Source organism: Numida meleagris, chromosome 6 (genome assembly GCF_002078875.1).
Source record: "Numida meleagris isolate 19003 breed g44 Domestic line chromosome 6, NumMel1.0, whole genome shotgun sequence".
Classification (NCBI taxonomy): domain Eukaryota; kingdom Metazoa; phylum Chordata; class Aves; order Galliformes; family Numididae; genus Numida; species Numida meleagris.
The window spans coordinates 38,303,085-38,330,517 of NC_034414.1; the positions used below are offsets into that span (position 1 = coordinate 38,303,085).

The following is a 27,433-nucleotide window of genomic DNA, read 5'->3' on the forward strand; positions in this document are numbered from 1 at the left end:
AAATGATATTCTTCTGGAAGAAGGCTTTCAAAGTTGTCATGTATTACCACACTAGATAATTCAGACAATTGATGAAGTTAACTTTGTCATTGCACATCTGATACTATAGCTGTATGTCCTGGAAAAGCCCATGACTGTGTAATGAGCAGTGTGGAGGAAAAAAATGCCTGGATGAATTTTGAAGGAGTTTCATGCCAACCACTGTAATAAATAACTGCAGAGTTTCAGCTTTTGCAGACAGAAGACCATGTGCTTTATAGTTTCACTGAAGATCATTAAGTGAGTTAGATTGTACCTCCCAGTGGTTACGATTGTACTGTTAGGGCATTTTAAGTCACAGTGGACAAAAGCAATAAAAAAGTGGTTACACGTTATATTCCAATTGCGTAAATAAGTTATATCTCCCTGTACAAATGAATCAATTAATTGACAGCCTATGGTTTCAGCTGTACAAACTGTTTAACCCAGATAATGTCATTCTTTTAGGCCTGTAATGCTTTTAGTATGGCTATCCGACTACATTCAAGTTACCCTGATGCTTTTTATCAACGAGGGCTGTGTCGAATGCAACTCAGACAAACAAAGTGCATCCAAGACTTCAATCATACACTTGTCCTTTGTCCATCACATTTCCAGGTAATAGAAGGACTCCTGATCGTTTGTTTCTTTGAGGCGTGTTAGATGGGTTCAAAGTAAGACTGGCTCTACTTTAATGGTTATGTTGTCTTGTAATCTGCTAGCAAGCACAATTATGTATATTTTTATAAAGCTCGTTACTTCTTCCTTCTGTTAAACCCTTGTCTTAAATAAGAAGCTTTTTTTCTTTTAGCATTATAGTGTGTCCTCATTCTGTCTTCAACTCTATAGGCATATATGGGTCGTGCTGCCTACTATGGAAGTAAAGGCAGATACTCTAAGGCAATTATGAATTGTAATGAGGCAATCAAAATTTGTCCTAACAGTGTGAGAGCTTATTTTTACCGAGGAACACTGAAGTATCAGAATAAGGTGGGTATCTCTGTTGTTCTTCTGTTGCTTTCTCCCTTAGAACTTAGTGTATAAGGGCCACTCTGAAAGTAATACTTCCTATTTTATTATGGTGGCCCACAACATCAGAGGCAGATGGTGGTGGTATGGCAGTAGTGGTTGAACCTTCCACCAGTATTGTTACATGTTGTTGCTGTGTGACAGATGGCAGCAGGGGGGCAGTCTGACAAAATGGTGCCTGACATGGAAGTGTGTATGAAGCAAAGGTGTGGAACTGAATACCTCTGTGTAGAAAAAATAGTATCTATTGACATTCATCAGTGCTTGCTGATAAGACCAAATAGTGGATGTGAGCACAGTGAGGCAGTGGGCAGTGCATTTCAGCAGTGGCAATAGCTATGTGAAAGACAACTCACGTTCTGGACAGGCAGGCAGATTTTTGTGAGCATGGCATGCAGGCTCTTGTATGTTGCTGGCAAAAATGCACAGCTAATGGTAGTGATTATGTTGGGGGAAAAAAGTGTTTTGTAGCTGAGAATTTCATCTCTCAAAATGTGTAATAGCACTTTTTTTAGCTGTTGTAGTTTTCATGGAAATAAGTAGGAGGCATTTCTTCTGGAGCAGCCCTCGTATCTTGCTTATCACTTCATAATAACAAAATAATGGTAAAAACTCTAGAAACTAGTGTTTCTGATGGAACCAAGAATTTCCTCCTGGTTATGTTGTTTTCCTGTTTGAAACCACTCTGATTTGTGTAGTTTTAATGATGGACTGGACAAGCTACTGGGCATATATCTGCATATTTTCCTCTTAAGTTCTATGGGATAAATTCTCACTTAGTAATAGGCATGATTATTAAAACTCCACAAAATACACATCTTAGGTTAGTGTAAGAAACAAAAGATAAGCTAGAAAAATAAAAGGTTGGTTATGTATTGCAACATGGATATTCTCTAAGCAAACAGTAAGAATGTTTGGTTGTCCTGACTGCCCAAATAGAGCTTTTGAAGAAGCACTCCCTCTGAGTAACTCATTTCTAGTGAAATGATCCTTTCCAGTACTGATGAAGAAATAAGAATAGGAAACTATGAAATCAAATTTTACAAAAGGCTATTATTTGAGGAGGAATATGTGATGCTGTGAATTATAATTTGTACTTAATGTTTCTTCATTTCTAGACATTTAAAGCTGCAGTTGAAGATCTCTCAAAAACTATTGACCTTGACAGTACCTGCATTTTGGCATATTATAACAGAGCAATCTGTTATCATCAAATAAAGGACTTTAGAAAGGTACAATACACACTTCTACAACATCACATTACCGCTCTGTTAATACCCAGTCATAACACTACCACTTCACAAAATTTAAAGCAAAATTCAGTTAATACATGTAATGCTTAGTCTTTTCAATAATAATAAAATGCATTTGAAAATACTTAATTTTAAAAGTACCTTACTTAAATTATGGATCAAGAATAATGCATTTATAATATTAAAAATAAAGTAAGAATACTAACAAAAATTTTAGTAGTAGAAGCAATTATGAATTTCAGCTGGTAAAAAAAAATTTGAAATAACAAAGTTAGTTCTAATGAAGTCTGTTTAAAATATTTGTATTATCTTTGGTTTTGTACTCTGAAGTTGGGTATCTACATATTATGGAAGGCTCTAAATGCACTTAAGTTCAATCTGCAAACAGTGAAATATTGGAGTAACCACACTGAAGTCAATGCATGTGTGTCTCTCTGGATAAATTGTGTGTGAAAAGGTTGTGTAACACACCCTTTTTTTAATAGGCTTTGAAAGATTATGGAATTCTTCTTCTACATGAGTTGAGTAAGGAAGTAGTTTTAAAAGTGTTCATCAATCGTGGACTACTCTACATGGAACTTGGTGATTATGCTAATGCCTGTGAGGTAAAAAAAAAAAATAATCCTTTGTGTAGAGCAAATCTCAAGTCTTCTCTTAATGGTAAACCATTGCTTACATAGAGACTAATTTGCCAGGTCAATTGTTGTTTCTAAAATAGTTAACATTCCCTTTTAATTTGCTCAACATCTAATACCAAACTGAGCAGTGAATGTGCTAATAAAAGGCAGTTCTAGTCATTTTACAATTTTATACAGCTGCAGTTAAGCACAAGAGTTGTATGAAATTCAACAAATGAGAACCTGACTTGTCCTTTGTTTTTTTTAAAACAACTTTGTCACTTAGTTTGGATCTAAGTGAATACTGATTCATTGCAGAGTCCTAAGTAAATGGGGAGGAATCTGAGTGAGCTTGTTTTCTCTTCCTCTGTATGTGTGTAAATGACTCTTTTATTAAAAGATAGGGAAGGTCAAATCTCAAGTAAGGAAGAAATGTCTGACGCAATACAGGTGACTCATTCTGTGGAACTCCACCTGGTATTGAAGTAGCAGGCTTAAAACCTAAGTATTAAAAATCACTCTTTCAAACACGTGAGGTTTTTAATTTTGAATTCCAGCAAGTTTTCTAAAACTTTATTTTTGTGCCTTTAACGTAATATATACATACATATGTATGTATTTTTTCAAGTCTAGTTGGTGGGTTCATCGACTTTGTTGTGGACTACCAGCTTTAAACTTCAGTATCTTTGTCACATGACAGCAATGATGTCAACATAAGCATTTTAAAAATTGAGTAATGAGTAATGTTATTTGCAAACAGAAATTAAAGAATATGAATACCATTCCAATAACCCACCAGTGTCCTTCAGAAAGTGCATGCCAAAAGTTCTTTACAGCTGGTAGACCTTGGACCTTATGTAGAAATGCATACAAACATTGCATTATTGGTCTCATGCTTCAGGATGAAATTGATCAATATAGTTCAGAAAAAAATACTGAGAGTAAAAGGACATTAGGAAATGGATCAGAACCAGCAGGATGAGCAAAAAGTTACCTGATTATAGAGAAGACAAAGGCAGTTGAACAACAGACACAAAATTATAATTGCTAATTTAAGAAAAAAATCAGTGATTATAAATATGCTAGAGCTGCATCAGCTGTTATTTTTATTACAGCTGTATCTGTATACATGTATAATACTTACCGACTAAGATGTAATCATCCTACCACTGCTCAAAGTGAATGTATTTCTGAATTGTATACACTAGAAGAAAGACAAAAGTTACAGTTCAGTATATATAAGATCTGAATTGCTGAATAGAGGTGTCTGTCTTTTCTAGTTGATTCTATGAAGTGTGTGTGGTGATCTGAGCATAGGAGTTCTGGTTTAAGTAAACCAAACCTAGTCCTTGGAATGATACCGCATCTGCTGTGCTCTATGCATACAGCAGAGTGTATAGTTCAAACTGCACATGTGAAGAATCACATTAGGTTTGTTGGGAATTCACTGAGGGTTTGGTGGGTTGGAACATTGCTGCTCAATATGTTTTTTTAGTGTTTTTGTCATACAATTTTATGATAGCAAGTTCACTGAAAGAAAGGTTTTATTTTAACAAGGTACTGATATATATATTTATTTCCCTAAATTATTTTGCCACTTTTGTAATTCTGATAGTACTGAAATCTTCCACATTATTTTTAAATTTGCACAAGTAGAAAATGCATTCTGACTTGTAATTCAGTGGATATATCAGCTAAATTACTCCTACTGCCTACTGGTTTCTTGGCTTATATCATAACTGAAATAATCACATTTGATTTTTAAATCACTTATACAATTTTTACAGTTGAACCACATAATGAAAACTAAGTGGTGAGTACTGAGGAAATTGGTTTAGTGGCAATATTGGTGGTAGGTGGATGGTAAGGCTAGATGATCTTGGCTTTTCCAATGTTAATGATTCTATAAGTCTGAAAACCACAAGTATTTTGACAATGCTCTGAGTGCTAGTAAAAAGGAAAACTTAAAAGCCCTGAAACAGTGATTTATAATAAAAATCATAGGATGTCCTTCACTAGAACATTGAGTGGAGTCCTAATGTAAATATGAATTTGGTTTACTGTACTTTAAAAAGTAGTAATTAAATAATAATCTTACTAGAAGAATTATCTTGAAATTGCATATAGCAGAAGATACTTTCAATATGAACTTTCTATGAATATATATATTTAACAGTAGCATTGTTTCTGTTAAAAACAATACTCCTCTGGGAAGTTTTTTTTTACCTGGAAATATTACTTACAGCTTTGTGAGAAATACTGTGATATCACATAACTTTAGACATTTCATTCTATTAGAGTATGGGTCATAAAATATGAAAGCAGTAAGTTATGCAGTACTTTTGATACGCAGTGTATAATATGTATAATTCTGATGTGATAATGTCAGAAGTTACCTCCTGTTTAATGTGGAGGTGTAGAACAGTTTAGCTGAAACCACAGTTCTAGGTGAAGTGAAACAACGTATATTTTCATTTAGTTTCTGTTCATTTCAGGACTTCAAAGGAGCAGCGCTGCTTAGTCCAGGTGATAGCCAGATCTTTCAAGCTGTTGGAACCTGCCATTATCGGTAAGACATGTAACTTTGGTGCAGAGTAGAAAAATGAAATTATTCCTAGAATTTACTTTTCAGTGTACTTTTTCATATTGAGGGTACTGAGAATGGAGAGAGGAAAAGTGGTAGAGAGAACTGCTTATCGTAGTGACACATGAGTCACTCATTCCCATTTCACACAAATCACCTATGATAAAAAAGGGAATTTTAATGACTCTGCCTATTAGTCCATTTTTTTCTAAGGTTATTCTAGTATCTATCACTCTATAACCTTATTTCTGCTGAGGTAGTGTGGAAGTGGATGTATTCAGGATTGTAGCATCGAACCTTCTTGTGTTACTTTGCTTGTAGTTAAAGCACAGCTGGCTCCATCTTTCACAGTATCTGATGCTGAATTAACTCAGTAATGCTGAGTCCTACTTCTAAGAAATTTTGTTATTTGTCTTTATGTGGAACTGTCAAAAGGATTCACTTGTAGCTCATCTGTTACAACCTTTTAAGATGCATTCGGGATCCTATCAAACAGTACTGAGAAAGCACAAGTTTGTTTTTGCAACAAGTGTTCTACTGGAAAAAAACATCTGGTCTATATGTCTTTAAGTTGTTTGTTATCTTTGTAACCTTTCCTTCTTTGTCAGACTGTTCTTCAGGTAGATTCAAAACAGGTAGCTTATAATCAAAGAACCTCTGATCTTTCAGTATTGTCTTGGTGAAATGATTCTTTATTTTGACATATTGAAAATTTTGCTTTGTATGTAAAGACACCTACTAGCATTCACTGGCATGTCAGGTATTCCTGGAATTCTGTTTCTACTCAGAATACTCCAGCTGCATCAAATGTTATTTAAGGATGGAATTCCACATTTGGCCTACTCTTAAAACTAGAATTGGCAGCTCTCAATAGCCTGAATATTGGCTGTTTTTACCCTGCCAGTTTAACATAGTTTGGATAGGTTTAAGAATTGATATGAGGAAAACCAAGAAATCTTATGTCAGATGTAGATTTATGGCTGAAAAAGCTGTGCCTGAGCAGAATGCCAAAACTGTGTTTGGTCATGAGATTTGGATAGCATGAATGACTCAGATGAAGCCTGTATTAAAATCTCCTCAGTACAAATGGTGAAAAGGAGAAATCTTTGTCCAGCAAAAGTTTTTGCTGCTTTCTTCTTCAGGTCAAGGAATTTAAACTGATGTTTGACTGTCTTCCTTTTATAATCACCATCAAGGTGCACATATAGAAAACAAAGTTAAGAAATAGAGTATCCCTTTCAGTTAGAGTTGAACTGCATTTTGAAGGCATTATGGCAATCTTGTTTATAAATTTTCTAAGCATTAAACAGTTTAATATTAATCTTTATTTTTAGACTTAATGAGTTTGAAGAAGCTGTGATGTCATTTAATCAGGTTCTCAGACTAGAACCCATTTCTGTGGAAGCCTATATCGGACGAGGAAATTCATACATGAAAAAAGGACATGAGGCTGGTCTTGAACAAGCACAGAAAGATTTCTTGAAAGCAATTCACCTGAATCCGACGTGTATGAAAGCCAGAATTTGCTTAGGATACAATTTGCAGGTATTGCACCAAAATTCATTGTCAATGCAATGTATAATTGTCATGGTTTTATGATTTTTGGTTATTGGTACTCCACATCATAACATCATGTAGTGAATGTACCTGGTTCTCAGAAGAGAAGGACTACATTCCCCACGGCACTTTGCTCCTTTGTTACCATTTTCCAGCCGGAGGGAAAAGATAAGAGCTCACAGTATAAAAACTTGCAGATCACGAGACCTCGTCCCTTTTTCCGCCGTCTCTCGTCTTGGCAGCACCTCGCTCTCCATCCGTCTTATCGTCGGTAGTAGAGTAAGGCCTACCTTGATTTTGGGACATTCTCTCTCTCTGTATTGGATTTATCAGCTTAAATTGTAATTATATTGTATTATAGTGTGTTGTTTTGCATTTCGATATTTTATTTAGTAAATTAGTTTGTTTCTCCTCAGATTGTTGCCGCTGTTCTTTGCTCTCAGGGCCATCTCCCACCCTTTTCCCCTTTCCCCTTTTCCCAGGATGTGGGCCCTTGGGTCCCCCATCCCCTTCGTCACAGAATCGGGCCTAACGCCCGTAAACCGTTGACAATAATCTAACATAATAAGGTTAATATTATATGTGCCTATTTCTATAGGATTGCAGAATGGCTTATGTTGAAGGGACCTTAAATATCATCTAGTTCTAACCCCCCTGCTATGGGCAGAGTTGCCAGCCACTAGATTGGCAACCCTGTCCATGCAAAATGCAATATGTAAAACAGTCTGTGTACTTAAGACAGATTGTAGTGCGTTTTCTTTTTAATTCAATGGATAGATCACTTTTTTCCCCTTGCTTGTACTGGGTCATCTTGTAGATCTGTTCTTACTTCATGAAATAGTAAGTAACCTTACCTTTGATTTGCATATTTGGTTATCTGATAAATGAACAGTAAGAACTTCTATATTCTGTGTGTATGAGCTGTTTACAGATTTAAGTGGCAAAAAATCAGTGTAAAAATGATCCTATCTGTTCTAATTATCTATAACATAGTGTTAGCAATTCTGCTGATATCCCTTGGAAAAGAGCTTATGGTTGAGGATGACTGAAAAATACTTAACTACATAGAAAATGTAATTCTGTATTAGCAAAAGGATATAAGATATTACTTGACAGTTTTCCTTCCTTCATGTCTAATTCCTATGATTTACTTTGATTTATTATATCCACCTATCTGAAATGTCTTGAATTGTCATGAATCTTGTTGGGAGTTATTTTACCAATGTAGCTGAGGAATAATGTCCATGACTTGGGTCAGGTCTTTTTGCATAGATGTCACAGATTTCCTTTACCTTACATATTTACCAGTACAGTTGAGTTCTAATGCTTTCACAGTGCTGTGAAATATTTTGCAAAAAAAAAAAAGAAAACTTGAAGGGACTACATAAGTAGAAATTTGTCTCAGATTCAGGAGGAAACCCAGGAAGTTTACATAATGACAGGTGCTTAATTTCCAAGAGGTCTAAATCTTACTAAATGCCTTTTCTTTAGCCTGATCATACCTTTAGGACTTAAACATACATGTATGTGAGTATTTTGATATGGGGAACTAGATGTTTAGCTTTCTACCTCTACATAATTAATCCATATATATTGCTACAGGGAAAGGTAGATCTGGATGTATAAGGTGGGATTTTATCAATGTGTTTAAATACATAATGGAGGAGCACAGAGAAAAAGGAGACAGGTTTTCTTAATGATGCCCAGTGACAGGACAAGAATCAAAGGACAGTAACTAAAATACAATGAATTCAATTGAAAAATCAGATTATCATTATTTTTACTGTAAGGATGATCAAACACTGAGAGCAATTATACACAGAGGCTGTGAAATCTCCGTTCTTGGAGTTGTTCAGAACCCAGCTGGACATGATGCTGAGTGACCTGCTCTAGATGATCCTGCTTTCAGCAGGGAGTTGGAGTAGGCAGTTCTTAAATATGCCCTCCAATCTCAACTGTTCTGTTAATCTATGATAAGAAAGAGGAAATATTTGCAAGTAAAACATTTGTGGCTGATGTATTGCATAGTTATAAGGACAGTGAGTGTTGCATAAATAACAAAATCTGAATTCTTCTGTGATTTAGGTAACTGCATTTATAAGTATGCTTCCATATTCTACTGTAGTTTTCTTAAGTTAAACCATTAGTAGGCTTTTTGATGTTTTGTAGATTTCTTATTGTGGGCATATTGCAATTCATTTTAGGCTCTTGGAAAGCTTCAGAGTGCTTGGAACCAATTAACAGTTGTCATTGCTATTGATTCAAAATGCGACACTGCATATGAAGGCCGAGCTTCGGTCTCTCTCCAAATGGGTGAAATTTTTTCTGCACTTCAAGACACAAATGCTGCATTAAATGTAGGTCTTAGATTAAAGTAGTTTTACTAAGATTAACCTGTTTCTATGAAGCCAACAAATACTGTACATGAGCAATTGATAATTTGGATTGGAAAGTGTTACTCAATTTAAATGTGTTTTTGAAAAACAGTAAATTACTACATAAGTGTAAATTTTCCCTGGATAAGGATGCCTTTGGTATGTTCTTTCAGCTCACTACCACTGCTCCACTGCTAACAAATCGGGGTGTCATCAATCAGTTAATGGGATATTTATCCTGTGCCATGAAGGACTATCAACAAGCAATTTTTGTTGACCCCAGCTATGCATTAGCCTATTTAAGTGCAGCAAATATCTACTTCCATAATCATCAGTTTTCACAGGTAAGTCTTCAGAACTTTATACTGTCAATATGCTGTCTTCAGAACGCTTTTCTCTTTGACTCATGAATAAATAGTGTACGTGAAAAGATGTCTTCTAATATGCTTAACTTGAAACTTTTTTACATTTTTTATGATCCTCTAACAGGAGATTAAACCATGGTAATAAGTAATTGCCTTACTGTTATATATTGTAGCATTGATATGAATTGAGATTCATGACAGTTAAGATACTCATCACAAAAATTTTTAATGAAGTTTGGTGCCATAATCTCACTGATGTTAAGTAAGCTCCCTCAAGCCTAATTGCTGTGTATTAAATAACTTGCCCAGGTTCACTGTAGCATCATTAGAAGGAAAATGAAAAGAATCTTCTACTGATGGGCTTTGATCAAGAAGTCAGATCTTCTGTCTGTTAGTACAGTAACTTTAGAACTTTAAATCTAATTCTGCTAAAATACAGTATGCATCTTCCAAATACACAGGAAATATTTAAATTCTTCTTCAGTGTTCAAAACTTGAAGGGAAGAACCATTTATTTTTTCTCTCTGTGAGGAGGGCCTCTACACTGATTTTTTTTTTCCTTTTGGCTTCCTGTCTTGCTTCCTGTCACATTTCATGGGCAAAGTTAGGCTTTTGTTTAGAACTTTATTGTCCAGCAGCTGTGGGAATACAGAACCAGTAAAGATGCTCCAGCACCTTTGATCTACTTGAATGAATCCCCTACTAGAATTGCATCTGTAAACACTTCAGCTTGCAATTCACATGTTGAGAAATTCATCATGTATAGTACAGACTTGACATATGGCTTTAAACTGAGATTGTACTTCGTACAGCACAAGAAATCGATGTCAGAAAGCAATTTCATGTTCTTGTTTGTTTCTGAGTTAGACTCCTTGTTGCTCTTCAGAATTAGTTACTTGGATCATAAATTCCTTAAGATTACAAGGCCAGTGCCCTGCATGTGGCTTCTCCTGTGATCTTGTACTCTCTTTTTATCTGCATCTGGAATCATTCACCATGACTGGTTTTGGAAAAGCTGTTCTTAATCTTTCCTATGTTTCTGTGATTCCTTACTCTGTCTCCCAGAAGCTGTTTCCTTATGGAGAAAGAAGTTCAACAACAGGAGTTGGGCTATAAATTATTTTGTATGTTAATTCAAACTGTCCCTAGCGTATGGTTCATTCTTCTGTGCTATAATTACAATTTAGCAAAGCCAGACATTCCTTTTTCAGAAGTCTGTTTGGATGGTTATTGACCCCATATTGGATGTTGTGGGTTAACTCTGGTAGGCAGCTAAGTTCCATGTAGCCACTCGCTCTGTCCCCACAAGTGTGATGGGGAAGAGAACTGAAAGGGTAAAAGTGAGAAAGCTTGTGAGTTGAGATAGAGACAGTTTAATACATAAAGCAAAGGTTGTCTATACAAACGAAGCAAAACAAGGAATTCATTCACTACTTCCCATCAGCATGCAGATGTTTAACCATTTTCAGGAAAGCAGGGCTTCATTGTACAAAATGGTTACTTGATAAGACAGACACAATAAGTCTAAATTTATCCCCTCCAACTTTCTCCCAGATTTTATTGCTGTGCTCAATGTTGTATAGAATAATTAAGGTTGGAAAAGACCACTAAGATCATCTAGTCCAACCATCGTGTCACCATCATGCCAACCATGATGTGGAAGATCACTTTGATCAGTTGGGGCCAGCTGTTTCGGCCATGTGGATGCTGTGTGCACCCATCTTACATGCACAAAGAACGCTAAACAGATTGTTAAAATTTGAGGAATGTTTACTCAGTCTATTTTAATCTCCAATTCATGTTTTTTTATAGGCCTACTGCTATTATTCAGAGGTACTAAAGCTTGAACCAGGAAATGAATCTGCTATTATGAATCGTGCTGTTACAAATACAATAATAAAAAATTTTGAGGAGGCGAAAGAAGACTTTGAGAAGGCACTTTGTCTCTGTCCCTTCTCTGCAGCAGTTTATTTTAACAGGGCAAATTTCCATAAAGCATTAAAGCAATATGAACTAGCTGAGAAAGACATTTCAACAGGTAATCTTTTTTTACCTACCGTGTGGTAGCATACTAAAAACTGATAATAAGCAACTTGGACTTTCATAATTCAGCAACTATGTATGTATTTTTGCTAACACTTTATAACTAATTTGATCAGATATTATGATGTGACTAAAAAGAGGAAGACTGAATTTCAGTCTTTCTTCCGTTCTTATAACTGAAAGAATTAAGTAGATTAGAAGGAAAAACTTTCATATTATGTGTCATAGCAGCTGAACAGAACCCTACTCTAAACAAAGATGCTGGAAGTAGTGCAGGAAAATACTGTGCATAACAAAATGTATATGGAGAGAAATCTAGGTGCCATGAAAAAGGGTTTCATGTAGTTTATTTCATGTATTAGCAAGAAATTTAGCATGTGCTTATTCTAGAACAAGTTTTGAAACGGTGTTAGTCTTCCCTAACCTTTTGTAGGGGGAATAGCATCGTTCATAGAGAAGATGAGCTGAATCAAGCTTTTGTCAAGGTCTTGCGCTTGGGTTGAGGCAATCCCAAGCACAGATACGGGTTGGGTAGAGGATGGCTTGAGAGCAGTTCTGAGAAGAATGACTTGGGGGTGTTGGTTGATGAAAGATTGAACATGAGCCAGCAGTGTGCGCTTGCAGCCCAGAAGGCCGATTGTATCCTGGGATCCATCAAGAGAAGCATGACCAGCAGGTTGATGGAGGTGATTCTGCCCCTATACTCTGTTCTCATGAGACCCCACAAGGAGCACTGCATCTAGTTCTGTGGCCACCAAAACAAGAAGGACATTGAGCTATTGGAGAGGGTCCAGAGGAGGGCCATGAAAATGATCAGAGGGCTGGAGCACTTCCCCAGTGAGGGCAGGGTGAGAGAGCTGGGGCTCTTCAGGCTGGAGAAGAGGCTCCAGGGGGACATTATAGTGGCCTTCCAGTACCTGAAGGGGGCCTACAGGAAAGCTGGGAAGGGACATCTTGCGAGGGCATGTAGTGACAGGACAAGGGGAAATGGTTTTAAGTTGGAAGAGGGTAGATTTAGACTAGATAACAGGAAGAAATTCTTTACTGTGAGGGTGGAGAGACACTGGAACAGATTGACCAGTGAGGGTGTGGATGCCCCCACTCCGGATGCATTCAAGGCCAGGCTGGATGGAGCTGTGATCAACCTGGACTAGTGGGAGGTGCCCCTGCCTATAGCAGGGGATTGGAACTAGATGATCTTAAAGGTCCCTTCCAACCCAAACCATTCTGTGATTTATGCTCATCTTTGTAAAATACAAACATCTTGTTTAGATTCAGAACAGCTGAGCTTATTACTACTCCCTTGCTACTGCTATCCTTGGTACTAACAAGTGATCCAGCAACTCTGGACACACAGGCCACTTCTTCCAGGAAACTAAAGCTATGTTTAAGCTATGTTTAATTTGTATTAATTTTATGGAACAAAACTTAGTAATATGACTTTAATTTGACAACATTGATTGCACAGTTAGTGAACTTTCCAGAAAGAATAACTTCAGGTTGTGGATTTTCTTTTTGAAAAATTAGTTGATTTTTACAGTGAGATCTGTCAAAATACATCTTGGTTTTTGTGACTAATAATAATTACACCTTGGCTTTAATAACTATTAGTTTCATAGTGTTTTGATAATGAAAATTGACTAGACTACAGACCTGATGGCTTTTGAACTAATTTTCTCTCTAAACCAGAATTTTAAAACATCAGATTAAGCTTTCCATCAATTACCGAAATACTTCTTAAATAATGGAGAAACTGAGTAGGATATTGGATTCCTTGCTATGTTGTAGAATATGGATTGTGAGAGTTTTCCTCTTTTAGATTTTGCTCATGTTACAGAGGACAGCATAGTTTCTGCTGCTGGGACAGTGTTGAAGGTGACATGCATAAATTGCATAAAAAAAAACGATCTGAAAAATAAGTAATGTGACAAAGTTGCCTAAGTTTTCGTGTAACGTTAGTATAGGTAATGTTTTCTGTTATGAAAACATGCTTGGAGAAGAATTGGAACACAGACCAACTTTTTTGACCACGTTTTTTTTTTAACCTGCTCTAGCAGGGGGTTGGACTCTATCTCTTGAGGTTGCTTCTAACCCCTGCAATTCTGTTATTTTCTTTACCTAACATTCTATTTCTTATTTTTACAGCATTGTCAATTCAGCCTAGTGATGCCATGATGTACAGACTTAGAGCTGATATTCGTGCTAAATTGGGTTTCAGTAGAGAAGCTGTAGAAGACTACAAGCAAGCAATCAGCATACAGGAACAGATTGATTACATGTGAAAAGATATTGGTTCTTTTTACAGATTTCTCACACTCCAATTAAAAAGAAGTCCAACATGCAAGAAATATCTTTGTTTTAATATACTTTATACACACTGTATTTTTCCGAAGTGATATAATTACTTTGTTTCAGCCCCAAACTAGCTAGAGTTATGAGAACAGAATGCCATATTTAATTATTATGAGTTATAGATTGTTCTTTATTTCTTAGTGTTGAAAAATAACTGATTGTATTGTCTGGTAAATGAAAGAAGTAGTAATTATAAACAAAAGGCTTGAAAGATACTGGTGACAGAAGGAGAAGAGATGTGTGTTACCAACCAGTATAAATGCTTAAAGTGATGGTGGTTATATGTTGCTTGGACCATCTGAGAAGTAATGGTTTTAAGATGGCTATCAAATGCTGGTGACTGCTAACTAGGTCTCACTTCTTTACCTTATTGTCTTCCTGTACCTCTTCATTATTCCCTGTTCCCTGCCACTGGCAGTAGCCATTGTGCAATGTACGCTGTTGCAGTTGTTCTCTGAGAACTACTCCAGTAACTTGAATTTGAGAAGGTGTAATTCAACTGGAGAGTAAATGTTGAGGTCACTTGCTTCCATGTCAATGTGTTCCACTGTGTCAGCTTTGAAGAGGCATGTAAGAAGCCTGAGTAATAAATAGAATCATGGTTTTTGTTCTAAACTTCTAAGAATCACCTTATCTAAACATGGAGATATAAGTATGAATCAATGTGATCAAAATTAAAAAAAAAAAGTCAAGCTCTACCTATGTGCTAAATTAAACCCCCCCAATTTTGGCATACTATGGAGAAGACAGCGAAAGGATGAAGCTAAATAGTTGTCTTTGCCTCACAAAAGAGAAGAATAGACTTTTTTTTGCACTCCTAAAGTGATTTTTTTATGTTGTTGTTGAGATGAAAGTAAAAAATGTTGTCATTGCTTTGTCTTTAAAAAAAAATTGCATTTTATTTTCTGAGTACTTAACACAGTGCTTTATGCTCTTTTTGTATAGTCACTGTTCTTACATACCTATGTGGTAACTGTTTAGCCAATATAATAGACAAGAAATTTAGCTTTGTTCTGGCAACTAAATTTTGCATTTGTAATATCATTACATTGTAAACATTTCTATGCTTGTCATATTATGATGTTTAGGCTGGGAAAAAAAGAACCAGAAATTGAGTATCATGACTCTGAACTTTATTCAGAAAAGCATTTGACTCTATCTCTACTCTCCTTGACTGTCATCTTATCTGACTGTTTAATACCTACAATTATGAGACTTTGCACTTGTAAGATCTGTTATGATATGGCTGACTGGAGTAGATCAAGCATAATTAAAATGCAGAAGAGATGGAGAAAAACCCTCAAATATTCTATACTTTGACTAGTCTTTGTTTAAAAACAGATGTTTTAAACTAAATTAAAATAGCTCTAATGTTCTATGATGCACCAATATTTGTTTGGTATTATGCAACACATGCATTAGTGTGTTACTGGAAATCTGTTCAGAATGGCAGTTTTTCTTGAAATGGGAATGTAACCATAGGATAATCAGAAAGCAATTTCTGATTTTCTGTTCTGCAGTAATTGGAAAAATGAATTGCTAGTAATAGCTTTTAAAAATACTAGTTTTACTGTGCTTAATAACTATAATTAAAAAAAAAGGTGGTATACTGCAACACACAACACAGAAATTTTTTGACTATGGCAGAATTCAAGAATCAATAATTATGCCAGGCTTTATTAGATCACAGCAACTACGTGCTTCTGTAATGTATTATAGTCCTGAGAGATATTTACTTTGATGTTTCTGATGTTGATTCTTCTGTTACTAAATATAAGTTTGTGAAACCTAAGGTGGTTAAGCAGTTGCTTATTGGCTTTTCCATCTTTTCCCCCCGTTTTTGGGGTACTGTGACCTGTCCAAGTGGATCAAGTATGATGTACAGTGTATACATTTACATGTATCTATATTTCAGTGCATTATCATCGTCGTTGATGCGAACTGGGAAACTATATGCCTGATTTCCTGTATGTGCACAAATCCAAAGTTTTCTTACGAAGTGGTGTCAGTGTGATGCAAAAAATATGGTCTTTTTTCCCTTTCTCCTTCTCCACATTTCTCTTTCAGTGCTCTTTATTATCTAAAGAATTGTTTATTGATGAAATCGTTAAATTATGCATGATTCTATGGCCTTTTCCTTTCTTTGAACTCCTTATGAATTACCTGCTGATGAGTTGTGAGATAGCAATGCCCTCATCATGTATAGAACATCATCAAAGTTAAATCAGAATGAAGAGAGGTCAAACCTTTCCTTTAGATTCTTTTCTTGCAGTATTCAGTGTTGATTTTCTTTAGCTTAACCCCTCTTGAATGTCAAACATAAATGGACATTTATAAGATTTTTATCTTCACATTTAATACCTGAAACCAAGGACAATTAGTTATGAGTTATTATTGGCAGAATAACTTAAATGATATGGGCTATTGTTATCTCTCTTCTACTTGTTGTAATTTTATATTCTGGATGGTATTTTTAATTCTTAAAAAGTGAAAAATTCTTTAATTCTATGGTTGGCTGCATGGAAGCTTGTTTTTTTTAGTTTTTTTCTGTTGCACAATACTCAGAAATGAGTGGTGGCCCATTTATTTCCAATTTCATAACATAGCATCACACTCATTCACAATTCAGGGAGCATGCTTTTGAAAGAAAATGGGATGTGGAGGAAGAATATGTTTGCGCAATATAACAAGAAGACTTCAAGTTGCATGATAAAAAAAAAAAAAACTTTCTTTGAAAAATGTTACCATCTCTTTTTTCTTTAAACATTTCTTCTAAATTTATAACAAATATTTTCTAAAGCTTTCTAAAATTCAGTGGAAATGTTTTGTTTAATAGTACTTCCTTGTCTTTTAAAATAAAGTTGCTAATAAGGGTACTAGTGATTCTAAGGACCACTATTCCACTAAATTACAATTCTATTTTGCAGGCTGAACAGTAACACTGGAACTTCCCTGCTGGAAGACACTATGATAAGATTGTTGCAGCCTAAACTTCGCCCAATTCGAAGTGGGACAGTTACTGAACTCTAGGATTTCTTCCATTGCTAATAATAGATCCAGTGAATTTTAATACTTTGTACTACCAAAGCAGTTTTGCTTCCTAAACTCACTTTAAAAGAAGCTCTTGTCACAGAGTGGCAATAGTTCTTTGTGTATTTAAAATCTTTTCAGTGGAGCTTAATTTTTTTGTTTCCTTTTATTTTCTCTAAAACAAATCCACTTAACCATAGAATCGTTAGTTGGAAGGGACACTTAAAGGCTATATTGTCCATCTCCCTACCATGAACAGGGATGTACACAGCTAGATCAGGTCCCTCGGAGTCTGATCCAGCCTGACCTTGAATGTCTCCAGGGCTGGGACAATCACCACCTCTCTGAGCAATCTGTTCCAATGCCTTACCACCCTCACTGTAAAAGATGTTTTCCTTGCATCCAACATAAATCTACCCTTTTTCAGTTTGAAACCATTTCTCTATGTTCTATCACCACAGACCCTGCTAAAGAGTCTGTCCCCTTCTTTCTTGCAGCTCCCCTTTACGTACTGAAAGGGAGACTGTTGTTAAATAAAACAGACTTACTAAGGAACCTCAGCCACATTCATGTTTGGAAATCACTGCTGAGCAGTCTTTTTATGCAAAGAAAGGCAAAACGCATAAGCAATGGAACATCTCTCTTGCTTTTGTATCACATTTGTATGTGTTATGCTTTATTGTTAAGGATTGCACTACCTGCAACCCCCACGGAGCTCTACTTTACTAAACTAGTTTAGCTGTGATATCAGTATTCCCACTTATGTCTTCCTGTATACAGAATGACAATTCTATATACAAGTTATTTAATACAGACTCTGGTACTTATTTCAAATAAGAAATATTATTTCAAGGAAACTTAACATTGCTTTGATAATTATTTGACCACTGTGTTGGAAAAAAAATAGTTATCAGTTTTTATCAAAAAAGGAAGGCAGAAGAAGAGAAATGCATTCTCAAGTTTTTTTTTTTCATGGGACACACCATCCAAATGATGATCAAATGGATCATTAATTATCTCCATTGAAAAGTAAAGTGATACTTTTGGAAATAAAATGGGAAATTATATTTGGGGAAATTGGGGTGATTTTTCTTTTTCTTTAAACCCTTAAATAACAGTAGTTTATCTCCAGAGAGCGTGCCAATCAGTGACAGTAAGATGGGTAGCCCATGAGAGAGAATTAAGGGGCTTGAATTTTGCAGTTTGTTTCACAAAGTGTAAATGACGAATGTGATCTGATTTTTCCATGTCTTTCACATTTCCTCTTGGTAAGATAAATAGATAAACTTTATTTTTGCTTGAGCTGTTCTATCTTCTGTCCCAACCCAAGGTTAAAGCCAGTGTTGGAGCATGAGTTTGTGTGGGCACAAGTTGGATTTGGAATTCTGATGGTGATGGACCAAGCCTTGAAATGTAATATGTATGTGTAATCTGAGTCATTTTGTGGAGTATAAGGGAAAAGGATATACTGGAATAAATATAATTGCAAAATGTATATTTCAGGAGAGTGATCAACTTTTTACATGGTCTGTTAGTGATAGGACAAGGCCAAATGGCTTTAGGTTAGATGTTAGGAGAAAATTTTTCACTCAGAGTGGTTAGGCCTTGGCACAGGCTGCCCCAAGAAGCTGTGGGTGTCCAATCCCTGGAGGCACTCAAGGCCAGGTTGGATGGGGACCTGGGCAGCCTGAGCTGGTGGGGGGCAGCCCTGCCCGTGGCAGGAGTTGGGACTGGGTGGACTTTGAGGTAGCTTCCAACCCAAGCCTTTCTGTGATCCTATGTGCTCTGAAAGAAATAGTGTGAAAAAGACAATGTCTTAAGTAACCTTTTTCAAAAGAAGAATTTAAGTAAGAGCACCAGCAGATGGCAGCCTGCAATCTCAAGTGGGAGAACTTTGCTGCCTCAGGACAGGTCAGCTATACCAGCATCTGCTGCTCCTTGTTCTGAGGAGGGAGTTACTGTATAACTGATTGGTGTGTTCTAGGGTCCATGGCTTAATTGACAGTATTGTTCTCTCACTTCCTTTCTGATGTGCTATATACAATTATTTTACAGTGAAATAACTACCTCACAAGATTTTAAGTAACATGTTAAAGTTCTATATTAGTTATGTATTATAATAATACAATATTTAGATCATAAACATATATGTGCGTGTGTATGCTTGTATGCACACATATAGAGTAATGGAAGCAAAAAGCAGTGCAAATCTTGAATAACAGCTCCATTCATGTGCTGTTTTTTTCTTTCCAGTTTTATGTACTTTTCTTCTAAATTAGGCATTCAGAAAAGGATGGCAAACTGTGTGAAAGCTTTTAACTGCTCCTAGCAGTTACATTTTACAGTATTTTACTTTGTTTTATATGTTGCTTCGTATTTGCTCTACCAAGTCTGTAATTTAGTTTTGTTGCAAAGAGAAAAGTGACCTTCATGAGACTCCCTCCTCTTCCTCCCTCCTCTTCCTCCCTCCTCTTCCTCCCTCCTCTTCCTCCCTCCTCTTCCTCCCTCCTCTTCCTCCCTCCTCTTCCTCCCTCCTCCTCTTCCTCCCTCCTCCTCTTCCTCCCTCCTCCTCTTCCTCCCTCATGATCATCCTTGAAACTGCTAATGTGGTTAACTAGAGGAATCCTTAACCACAGTGCTATGACTAAGCTTGTTTTTGAAGACAGAAGCATCTTGAGACAATATGCAGTTGATTAGCACATCTGGCTGGCCTGCAGGTAGGGAGATGAGCCCTATCTTTAACTGACCAGTTGTAGGCTGGAGGCTGTATTGGAGTAGTTGTCAAGAGGTGAAAGTATGTATTAGAAAGTGTTGTGAAAATCTTAGTTTGTGCTAACTTTGTGAGAGATAATCTAACACTGAAACTTGTGCAAATTTGCAATAAGTCAGTATCTCTTCGTGCACACCAGGTGATGAATCTGCCTTTGGGAGAGCACCAACTAAATACAGCAGTGGTGCAGTGAGGGAATAAAGCTTTTGAGAATTATTTTTCATGTTGATGTTACTTATTTTGAAAATCCATGTAGAAAGCAGTATGCAGACTTGGTGTAGCTCATGTGGCTGCATTTTCCCAGACTTCATATCAAAATTCTTTCCACATTAAATTTGAGAAATTCTTCTAAGCGTTATGTATATAACATTACCCTTTCTGAACAGCTTGTTTATTGTGAGATAAATTCTAATTTACTGTTTGCAAAATGAAACCTGTAATGCATTCCTCTAGTGTCCTTATTTCATAAAACTATGGCAGCAAGTGTGGAACATTAATTACACTGGTAGGAGCCTACAAAGTCTTCATAGCCAGTCTCTATCAGGTTAGAGCTCAAAAAATTCAACTAAAACGCATTTTACTTACTTTAAAAGTGGAAATGGTATCTTATTTGTATGTTTAATAAGGTTTTTGCTTGGCACTAGTTTACATGATGATGAATCTGAGAAGCCTGGCCATGCAGTTAGCCACTATAAGCTGGGTTTTAATGAGGGATGCTTACGCTACTCTTTAAATAACCAGTTGTCTTTAGGTAAGTAATTTCCACTTACTTCTTCAGACTTTCTAAATAAAATTTTAACTCTGATTAGTGTTATTCAGAAGCCAAGAAGAAAGAAAATCTGCATCACTGAAGATTGGCTCTTTAGACACTAAGCTGTGTATCAAGTAGAATGAATGTGTTAAGGTAGTATCAATAGGGAACTGATTAGTTCAAGAGCCATTAGCCTCTTTTTCTAATAATAGTATTATCTAATTACCTAATATGCCAGCTTTCCCTCCTGGTTGTTTTCATGAGCTCACAGAGAGAAAGTACATTTTATTTTCTAGCAATGCTGTAAACTTGCTGTCTTGCTTACTTTCATTAATAATAGACTGTATATTCCTGTATCAGGGGACACTACGAATTCTCAGTTTTTAAAACATACATGTGAAACTTTTGGTATGTGCATTTAAAAAACAACAATGAAACAACAGTAAACGGAGTGTGAGTATAGAAAAGGGTAGGAGATAGAGAATTGGCTTTTTGGAGATATAAATCCCAAGATAAATTAACTACTCCAAGCAATGTGGGTATGACTGCTGTATTTATGCAATAAACCCTTTTCAGCTGTTGCGCTCAGTCACAGGATGGGGTTCTGGCTTTGCAGCATTTTGTGCAAAAGTCTGTGCGAAGGAAACCTAGCAGCCCTATTTCTGATCAGAAGAGACTACCCTGGAGATGTTGAGGACAGCTGGTACTATCTTCTAAAGGCTTCAATGGACTGCAGGTCCTGGTGTAGCTGGTGTGCTAAGATAAGGAAATGGTTGCAGCCAGTCAGGGATGAAACTGTTCAGCCTTGCAGACATCTCCATGGCACTTGATGGCTTTGAGTGGTTACAGCCAGCTTTTAATGCCCAAGTTATAACTTACCATTTCTGGCAAACTGGCTTTTGTTCTCCTTGCTATTATTATGTGGACTTTGGGAGGGTGAGCATCTGCAATACTGAGCTGTAACACTGGAGATGTATTCATAATGGAATTGCAGTCCTTAGCATTTGTTTAGCAGTTCTTCTACATTAAATATTTCACAGTGCATTCTGGGAGAACAGCTGTCCATTGCAGAAGTGCTCTTAATTCATCAGCTCAGTAAAAGGAAGTACTTCTGGCGTGGCACAGCAAGGCGTAACAATTCAAAGGTTCTGCCCCAAATAGAAGAGAGGCACAGATGACTTGTTCCTATTGCTGGTGACAGTATAGCTCTTATCTTCAGAAAGGCAAATGAATAGCAAGGAAGGAACCGAAGTGGAATGTCATCTTGAGGAGGTGTTAACATTGCTTTGATAAGATTCTGCAAGCTCTGTGCAGAAATGCTGGGTTACAGTGGGTGGTGTTGGTGGTAATAAGTGCATCAATGTGACTATCTGGAACAAGACTGCACATGCTGTGAAGCTGGGCAGACCAGCAGAATGAGAAGGAAGACAATGTTTAGTGAACAGTATTTACATACTGAGATATACAGGTCAGTGAGGTAATTGCTCCTGTTCAGGTGTAGGTGGCTGCTTCTTCCGGCAACTTGGTTGTAATGGATGCGCACACATCTTTCTTTCCTCTTTTTTGCTTTTCTGTGATGATTTCTCTGATATTAATTATGCTATAGCAAAGGCTTTGTAACAGGTAACATCCTCTTACAGCATTCAAAAGTACTGAAGTCATCTCAAATATTGCAGAAATGAGAGCTGGACCTGGATAGATGAACAGAGCTCACTGTTCTAGAAATGCTGGCAGTATCCCATCAGTTGCCAGGAATGAGGATGACTTACAGAGCTGCCATCTCAGTCCGATTGGAGGGCTCATGGCTACTACAGCTCTCAAGCTGCGGTTATTAGTTTCTCCTTTAACTTCTGGAAAATAACAACAGATGGATTACTTGTTTAGAACACACAAGGAAGCCAACAGTAGAGCAGAGCCAACTGTGCTGGTATCCTAATCGTTCCCTAATGATCCATTAGTCCTGCGACTGATGTGACTTTGTGTTGTCGAGCAGGAAATTACAAAACACAGTCCAACACGAATGGTGGAGCTTTCCTGCCGTCTGTTCTGGAGTGCAGTGGCCAGGATTTCCCAAAATGTTTTTTCTTTAAACAAAATATAATTACGAAATTAAACAGTTGAGCTTAAAATGAATATTTTCTGTATGTTCTCTGAGAGAGAAGGAAATAAGGGTAATTCAAAATGTGAAAATAAAATTAGATTTAAATCAATTTTTCAAAAATACCCAAATGAGTTAGAAGGTTATTTCTCATTTTCAAAAGTAATGTATATATATTCAGGTACTGTAAAATATTCCAGTTAACGACTATCTGCATATTTAGGTGCTCATATAAATCTGAAAATCAGTGATGTAGCTGATTGCTGCTTTAACATTTGTTGAAAGACTATATGACTAGTGTTTTCTGAAAGAAACTTTTTCTATCAAAACCCAGACTTTTTTGGAAAGCACACCCCTCTCCCTGAATGCTTATTTAGACAGAAGCCCATAAAATAAAATATCCCATTGGCTTTCTATTTTGATGTTTGCAGAACAAAGTGCTTTGACTTTTGCTTCAAAAGAACACTTTTCTTTTTTGAAAAGCTGTATTTACTTTACTAATGAAGTTAAAAGGAATATAAATGAGTTAATAACATTAATTAGCCTAAAAGAAAATCTTAGTCTATCAAAAATGAAATTTTGTCTGGAGTATTTGTTCCAAAGGGGGCTTAGATTTCCTTTCTGAACTGTGTAAAGATTTCAGATTCATTTTACATTCTCTAAAACCAAAAAGTCTAGTTCTCCTCTCAGTCAATGTGAGGATACTGTCTTTTGAAAATTTAAACCAAACTTGAGATTTTTCTTGTGCTGTATTCCCAGTCAGTAACAGAAGATTTAGGTTTCCTGACTCTGTTTTCTGAATGTTTTTTGTATGCTTTAGAATCTATTAGTAATGTTTAGAACTACACGTTTTTACCATTTCTGTTTTTCTCTGTGCATTTTGTTTCTCTGCAGCAGAATGTAGCTATGGTGAAAGAAATTAAAGACCTTGTGTGAAGTTTCAGGAAGCTCATAGTTTTTCCCTTTCATCCTCATGTTTTTGTTTCTCTGGACTTGAGGCAGATTTTTGTCTACAACTACAAACATAAGCTAAACTGCAAGCTAACAAAGAAAATCATTGTATTGAGAAGGCAAAAAAAAGAATCTTACATCAGTTTGTCTGCAGGAAAAAAAGAAAAGACATGATGACAGGAACAAATAAAACTGTAAGAATCTCACTTCATAGAGAGAAATATCTGTAGGAGTATGAAAAGAAACTAATTGAGTTGAGATAAACACATTATATTTTTTATGGTAATGAAAATATTTTTATTTATGAACATTAGAAAAAATACTTCAGAATATAGCATGGCTATTTTCCTTCTTAGTTGAATTTTGCATGCATTATTTCAGCTGCAGTTAATATTAAGGCATGATTAGGATTTAGCAATAAACAATTTAAAGTTTTTACATGTCTTTTGTTTATTCCATGGAAGTTTTTTTTGTTTACATTCATGAAAATCTAAGATCATTATATACATTAATGATGACTGTGAAGACCACCACGCTATTGCATGCTGTAGGTTGCACTGAAGGTTGGTGTTTGCACCTCATTTTTCTTATGCCATAATTTAGTAAAATTTCCTGTGGTTGTATTAAAAGGAGTTGAAAGGAGTCAATTGTCCACAGTACCATAAAGTTGAATATATGCATGTTTTAACTGAAGTGAAAACTGGGGAAACAGTGAAAGAAATGAAAGCAGGACACCAGTTGTGGAAAGCCAGACATACTGGTTACCACTTGCTTTGGTAAACTCTTGGACCAGGAACTGTGAAGGAGCAGCATGAAGAACCAGAAGCTTTGGAAGCCACCATCAGAGAGGTGATGTGGCTGGTTTTAGAACTCCCAGCTGACGTCGGGCACCTGATGCCGACCTCCCACACTATGCTTCCCGGCACTCCAAGAACTCTGAGCACTGATCTCCACAGAGTTCCTGGGATCTGCTCTGGCTCTGCCACTAAATTGGACACGGACAATGTTAAGTAGTCCTTTAATCAAGTAACAGTTTTGCAAATGTTGTTATGCTACATGAGAGGTCATATTTTAACCTTTCCTGTAGAATAAAATAAGCTATTATCACTTTTATGTGCAGCTGTATGTATTTATGCATTTTGTGTAACAGTTGTCAAGGGTAAGGTTTTCAAAGCCATTTAGGAGACATGAATTTTATGAGTGGAGTAGTTCTTGTCCTAGGTAACTGATCAAGGCTGGAAGATTCCTCCTGGATGCTGTAGGTTTTGAGAGGCAGAATGAACGATACTTTGGTGATTGCCAGTGATTTTGACTTCCTTCTGTAAGCTGGGTGCTGATGTTGGGTACTGGAGTTTTTATTTGAATCATTTGACTTTGTCTCTGCCATTCTTCTTACTGTTTGCTTTTTGTTTGCTTGTAGTTTATACAATATTACCATTTCTAGGTGGTCTCACTCTTCACAACCACTAGCACAGAAATTCATGCCCAAGATACCTCTGCAGCAATTTTTGTAAATGTTTTCATTTTCCAAGTGGTAGTTTTCTCAAGGAACTACAAACTGTTCATAGATAATTCAAAAAAAGACTCGGAGCGGAAACAATAAGAGTTAATAAGCTTATTTTAGGTTACTTGCAAAATAACTAATCAAATAGCAATTGTCACTCAGATGTTTAACATAATTATACAAATCGGGTCAGCATTGAGTCTTTTTTCTGAAGTTTCTGAGAATATTTTCTGTCCATCACTTCAGTAACAACTACTTAATATTCGATGCCTATATAACAGAAAAACTGTGCTTATAGAATTTGCATACCCATTCTTAAGTCCTGCTTATTTGCACATGCACACTTCAATGCTAATTCTGTGAATGACTTTCACAAAAGACTAAGAAACGTATTTCTCTTACAATACCTAGTCAACTTACTGAAATACATAAAAATAACCTGTATGATCTCTGATAATTCTACTAACATGGGAGGGTGATTTTCAGTGGAAAGATAGAGTTACCACAGAGTAGACAGGAAGATTCTTGAAAGTGTAAATTTGTCTGGATAACTCAAAAAGGGCAGGCATACAAAACCTTGGCATGAGTCAGGACTAATTAATTTACCAAAGCTTTTATCTACTTGTGCTCTTCCTTTCACAAGGTTTTCAGTCTTTTTTGGATTCCCTACGCTCATGCCATGAGTTGTCGCTAAAATTCTTCCTGAAGCTAATTTATGTTCTTCATTAAGCTTGTTGCATTACCTGGCAGCTTCTTACATAATAGTGAGGATCTGGGGAAATCCACTAGTGCACTAACAAGGTGGAAATTGGCAGCTGTAGTGCTTAATACATCTGCCATAAACAGTGTTTGGGGCATTACTGATTCATAGCCTCTTTCTTTTATTTACATCTTTCCAGGGGAGAGTAACTACCTTTATACAGAACAAAATGAACCCTGGGGAAGTACAATGCACAATTCAATAAATGTTATTTATGTGCTATGCTGTACAAGAGGAAATGTTGTGATATTCTTCTAAATCTTCCAAGTTAGAATCATAGAATCATGGAATCATTTGAGTTGGAAGGGGCCCTTAAAGGTCATCTAGTCCAAATCCCCTGCAATGAGCAGGGACAGCCGCAGCTAGATCAGGTTGCTCAGAGCCTGGTCCAGCCTGACCTTGACTGTCTCCAGGAACGGGACATCCACCCCCTCTCTGGGCAACCTGTTCCATATCCTTCGCTAATCTTACTGTAAAAAACTTTTTCCTTATATCCAGTCTAAATCTCCTCATTTAGTTTGAAACCATTTCCCCTACTCCTATCACAACAGACCCTTCTAAGGAGTCTGCTTCTTACTTAGAGCCCCACTTTAGACATTGAAAGGCAGATCTCAGGTCTCTCCAGAGCCTTTTCTAAATTTTCAGATGTTATAATTGGACACAATATAATATATCTTCCTTGAAATGGAGGTTTCCTTCCTTTAAAACTTCACTGAGTTATTATGGAATATTTTGTAGTTGAAGTTATCTATTGCTAATCATTTCTTTATTTCTATTCTGATAAAAATTTGGCACATATTTTAGCTAAAGAAGGATAACCATCAGAACGATTAATCAAATTTCTGCAAGCTTTGAATGTTGTTTTTTTTTTCCTACTCTTACTTTTTCACTTCTTTTTCAGTCTAATAGTGATTGCAATCATATTGGAATACTATGAGCAAATTACAGCATGGCAGTGACTGGGAGAATCAATCTACCCAGGAGAAAAATAAAACAAACCAAACCAGACAATGAGAGTGAGAGAGCCTTTCTTTGTGCCATGCCTTGTTGTTAATCGAACCCAGAGGGTTACTTTGTTAAGCTCTGGGTTTCACTTCCATTTTCCTTCTGTCCATAAACACAAACTTGTCAAGTCCCTTCCAACCCAAACCATTTTATAATTCTATGAAATCCTGTGTAATCTGTGTGAAACGCATGTGAGCTGTTTCCCCGCATCTTACCTGTTCTCCCTACTGTGTCTGCGTGCAGGACTGCTGTTGCTTGATGCACCCACGGTGGAGCAGAGCTTGGGGCCATGCTCTTGGGAGTGTGGAACCATAACCACCGTCTGCCACAGCAGAGCCCCTCCAGAAGGCTCCTGCTCCAGCTGAAGCCAA

At 36.5% G+C, this 27,433-nt stretch overlaps 1 protein-coding gene across 12 annotated transcripts in view; it reads left to right on the top strand.

Moving 5' to 3' along the window:
• Positions 1-24,900, top strand: part of TTC6 (tetratricopeptide repeat domain 6) — a 66,469-nt gene extending 41,569 nt beyond the window's left edge. For 6 of the 12 annotated variants that reach the window (XM_021402266.1, XM_021402268.1, XM_021402269.1 and 3 more), the window contains 10 exons: positions 487-636; positions 868-1,008; positions 2,166-2,279; positions 2,786-2,905; positions 5,413-5,486; positions 6,836-7,046; positions 9,263-9,415; positions 9,607-9,777; positions 11,611-11,836; positions 13,987-18,718. In XM_021402266.1, coding sequence (XP_021257941.1) covers positions 487-636; positions 868-1,008; positions 2,166-2,279; positions 2,786-2,905; positions 5,413-5,486; positions 6,836-7,046; positions 9,263-9,415; positions 9,607-9,777; positions 11,611-11,836; positions 13,987-14,123 — 1,497 coding nt within the window. In that variant the 3' untranslated portion in view covers positions 14,124-18,718. Of the gene's footprint in view, positions 1-486; positions 637-867; positions 1,009-2,165; positions 2,280-2,785; positions 2,906-5,412; positions 5,487-6,835; positions 7,047-9,262; positions 9,416-9,606; positions 9,778-11,610; positions 11,837-13,986 lie in introns of those variants that run through there. The other 6 variants (XM_021402274.1, XM_021402273.1, XM_021402275.1 and 3 more) reach the window with 4 other exon arrangements.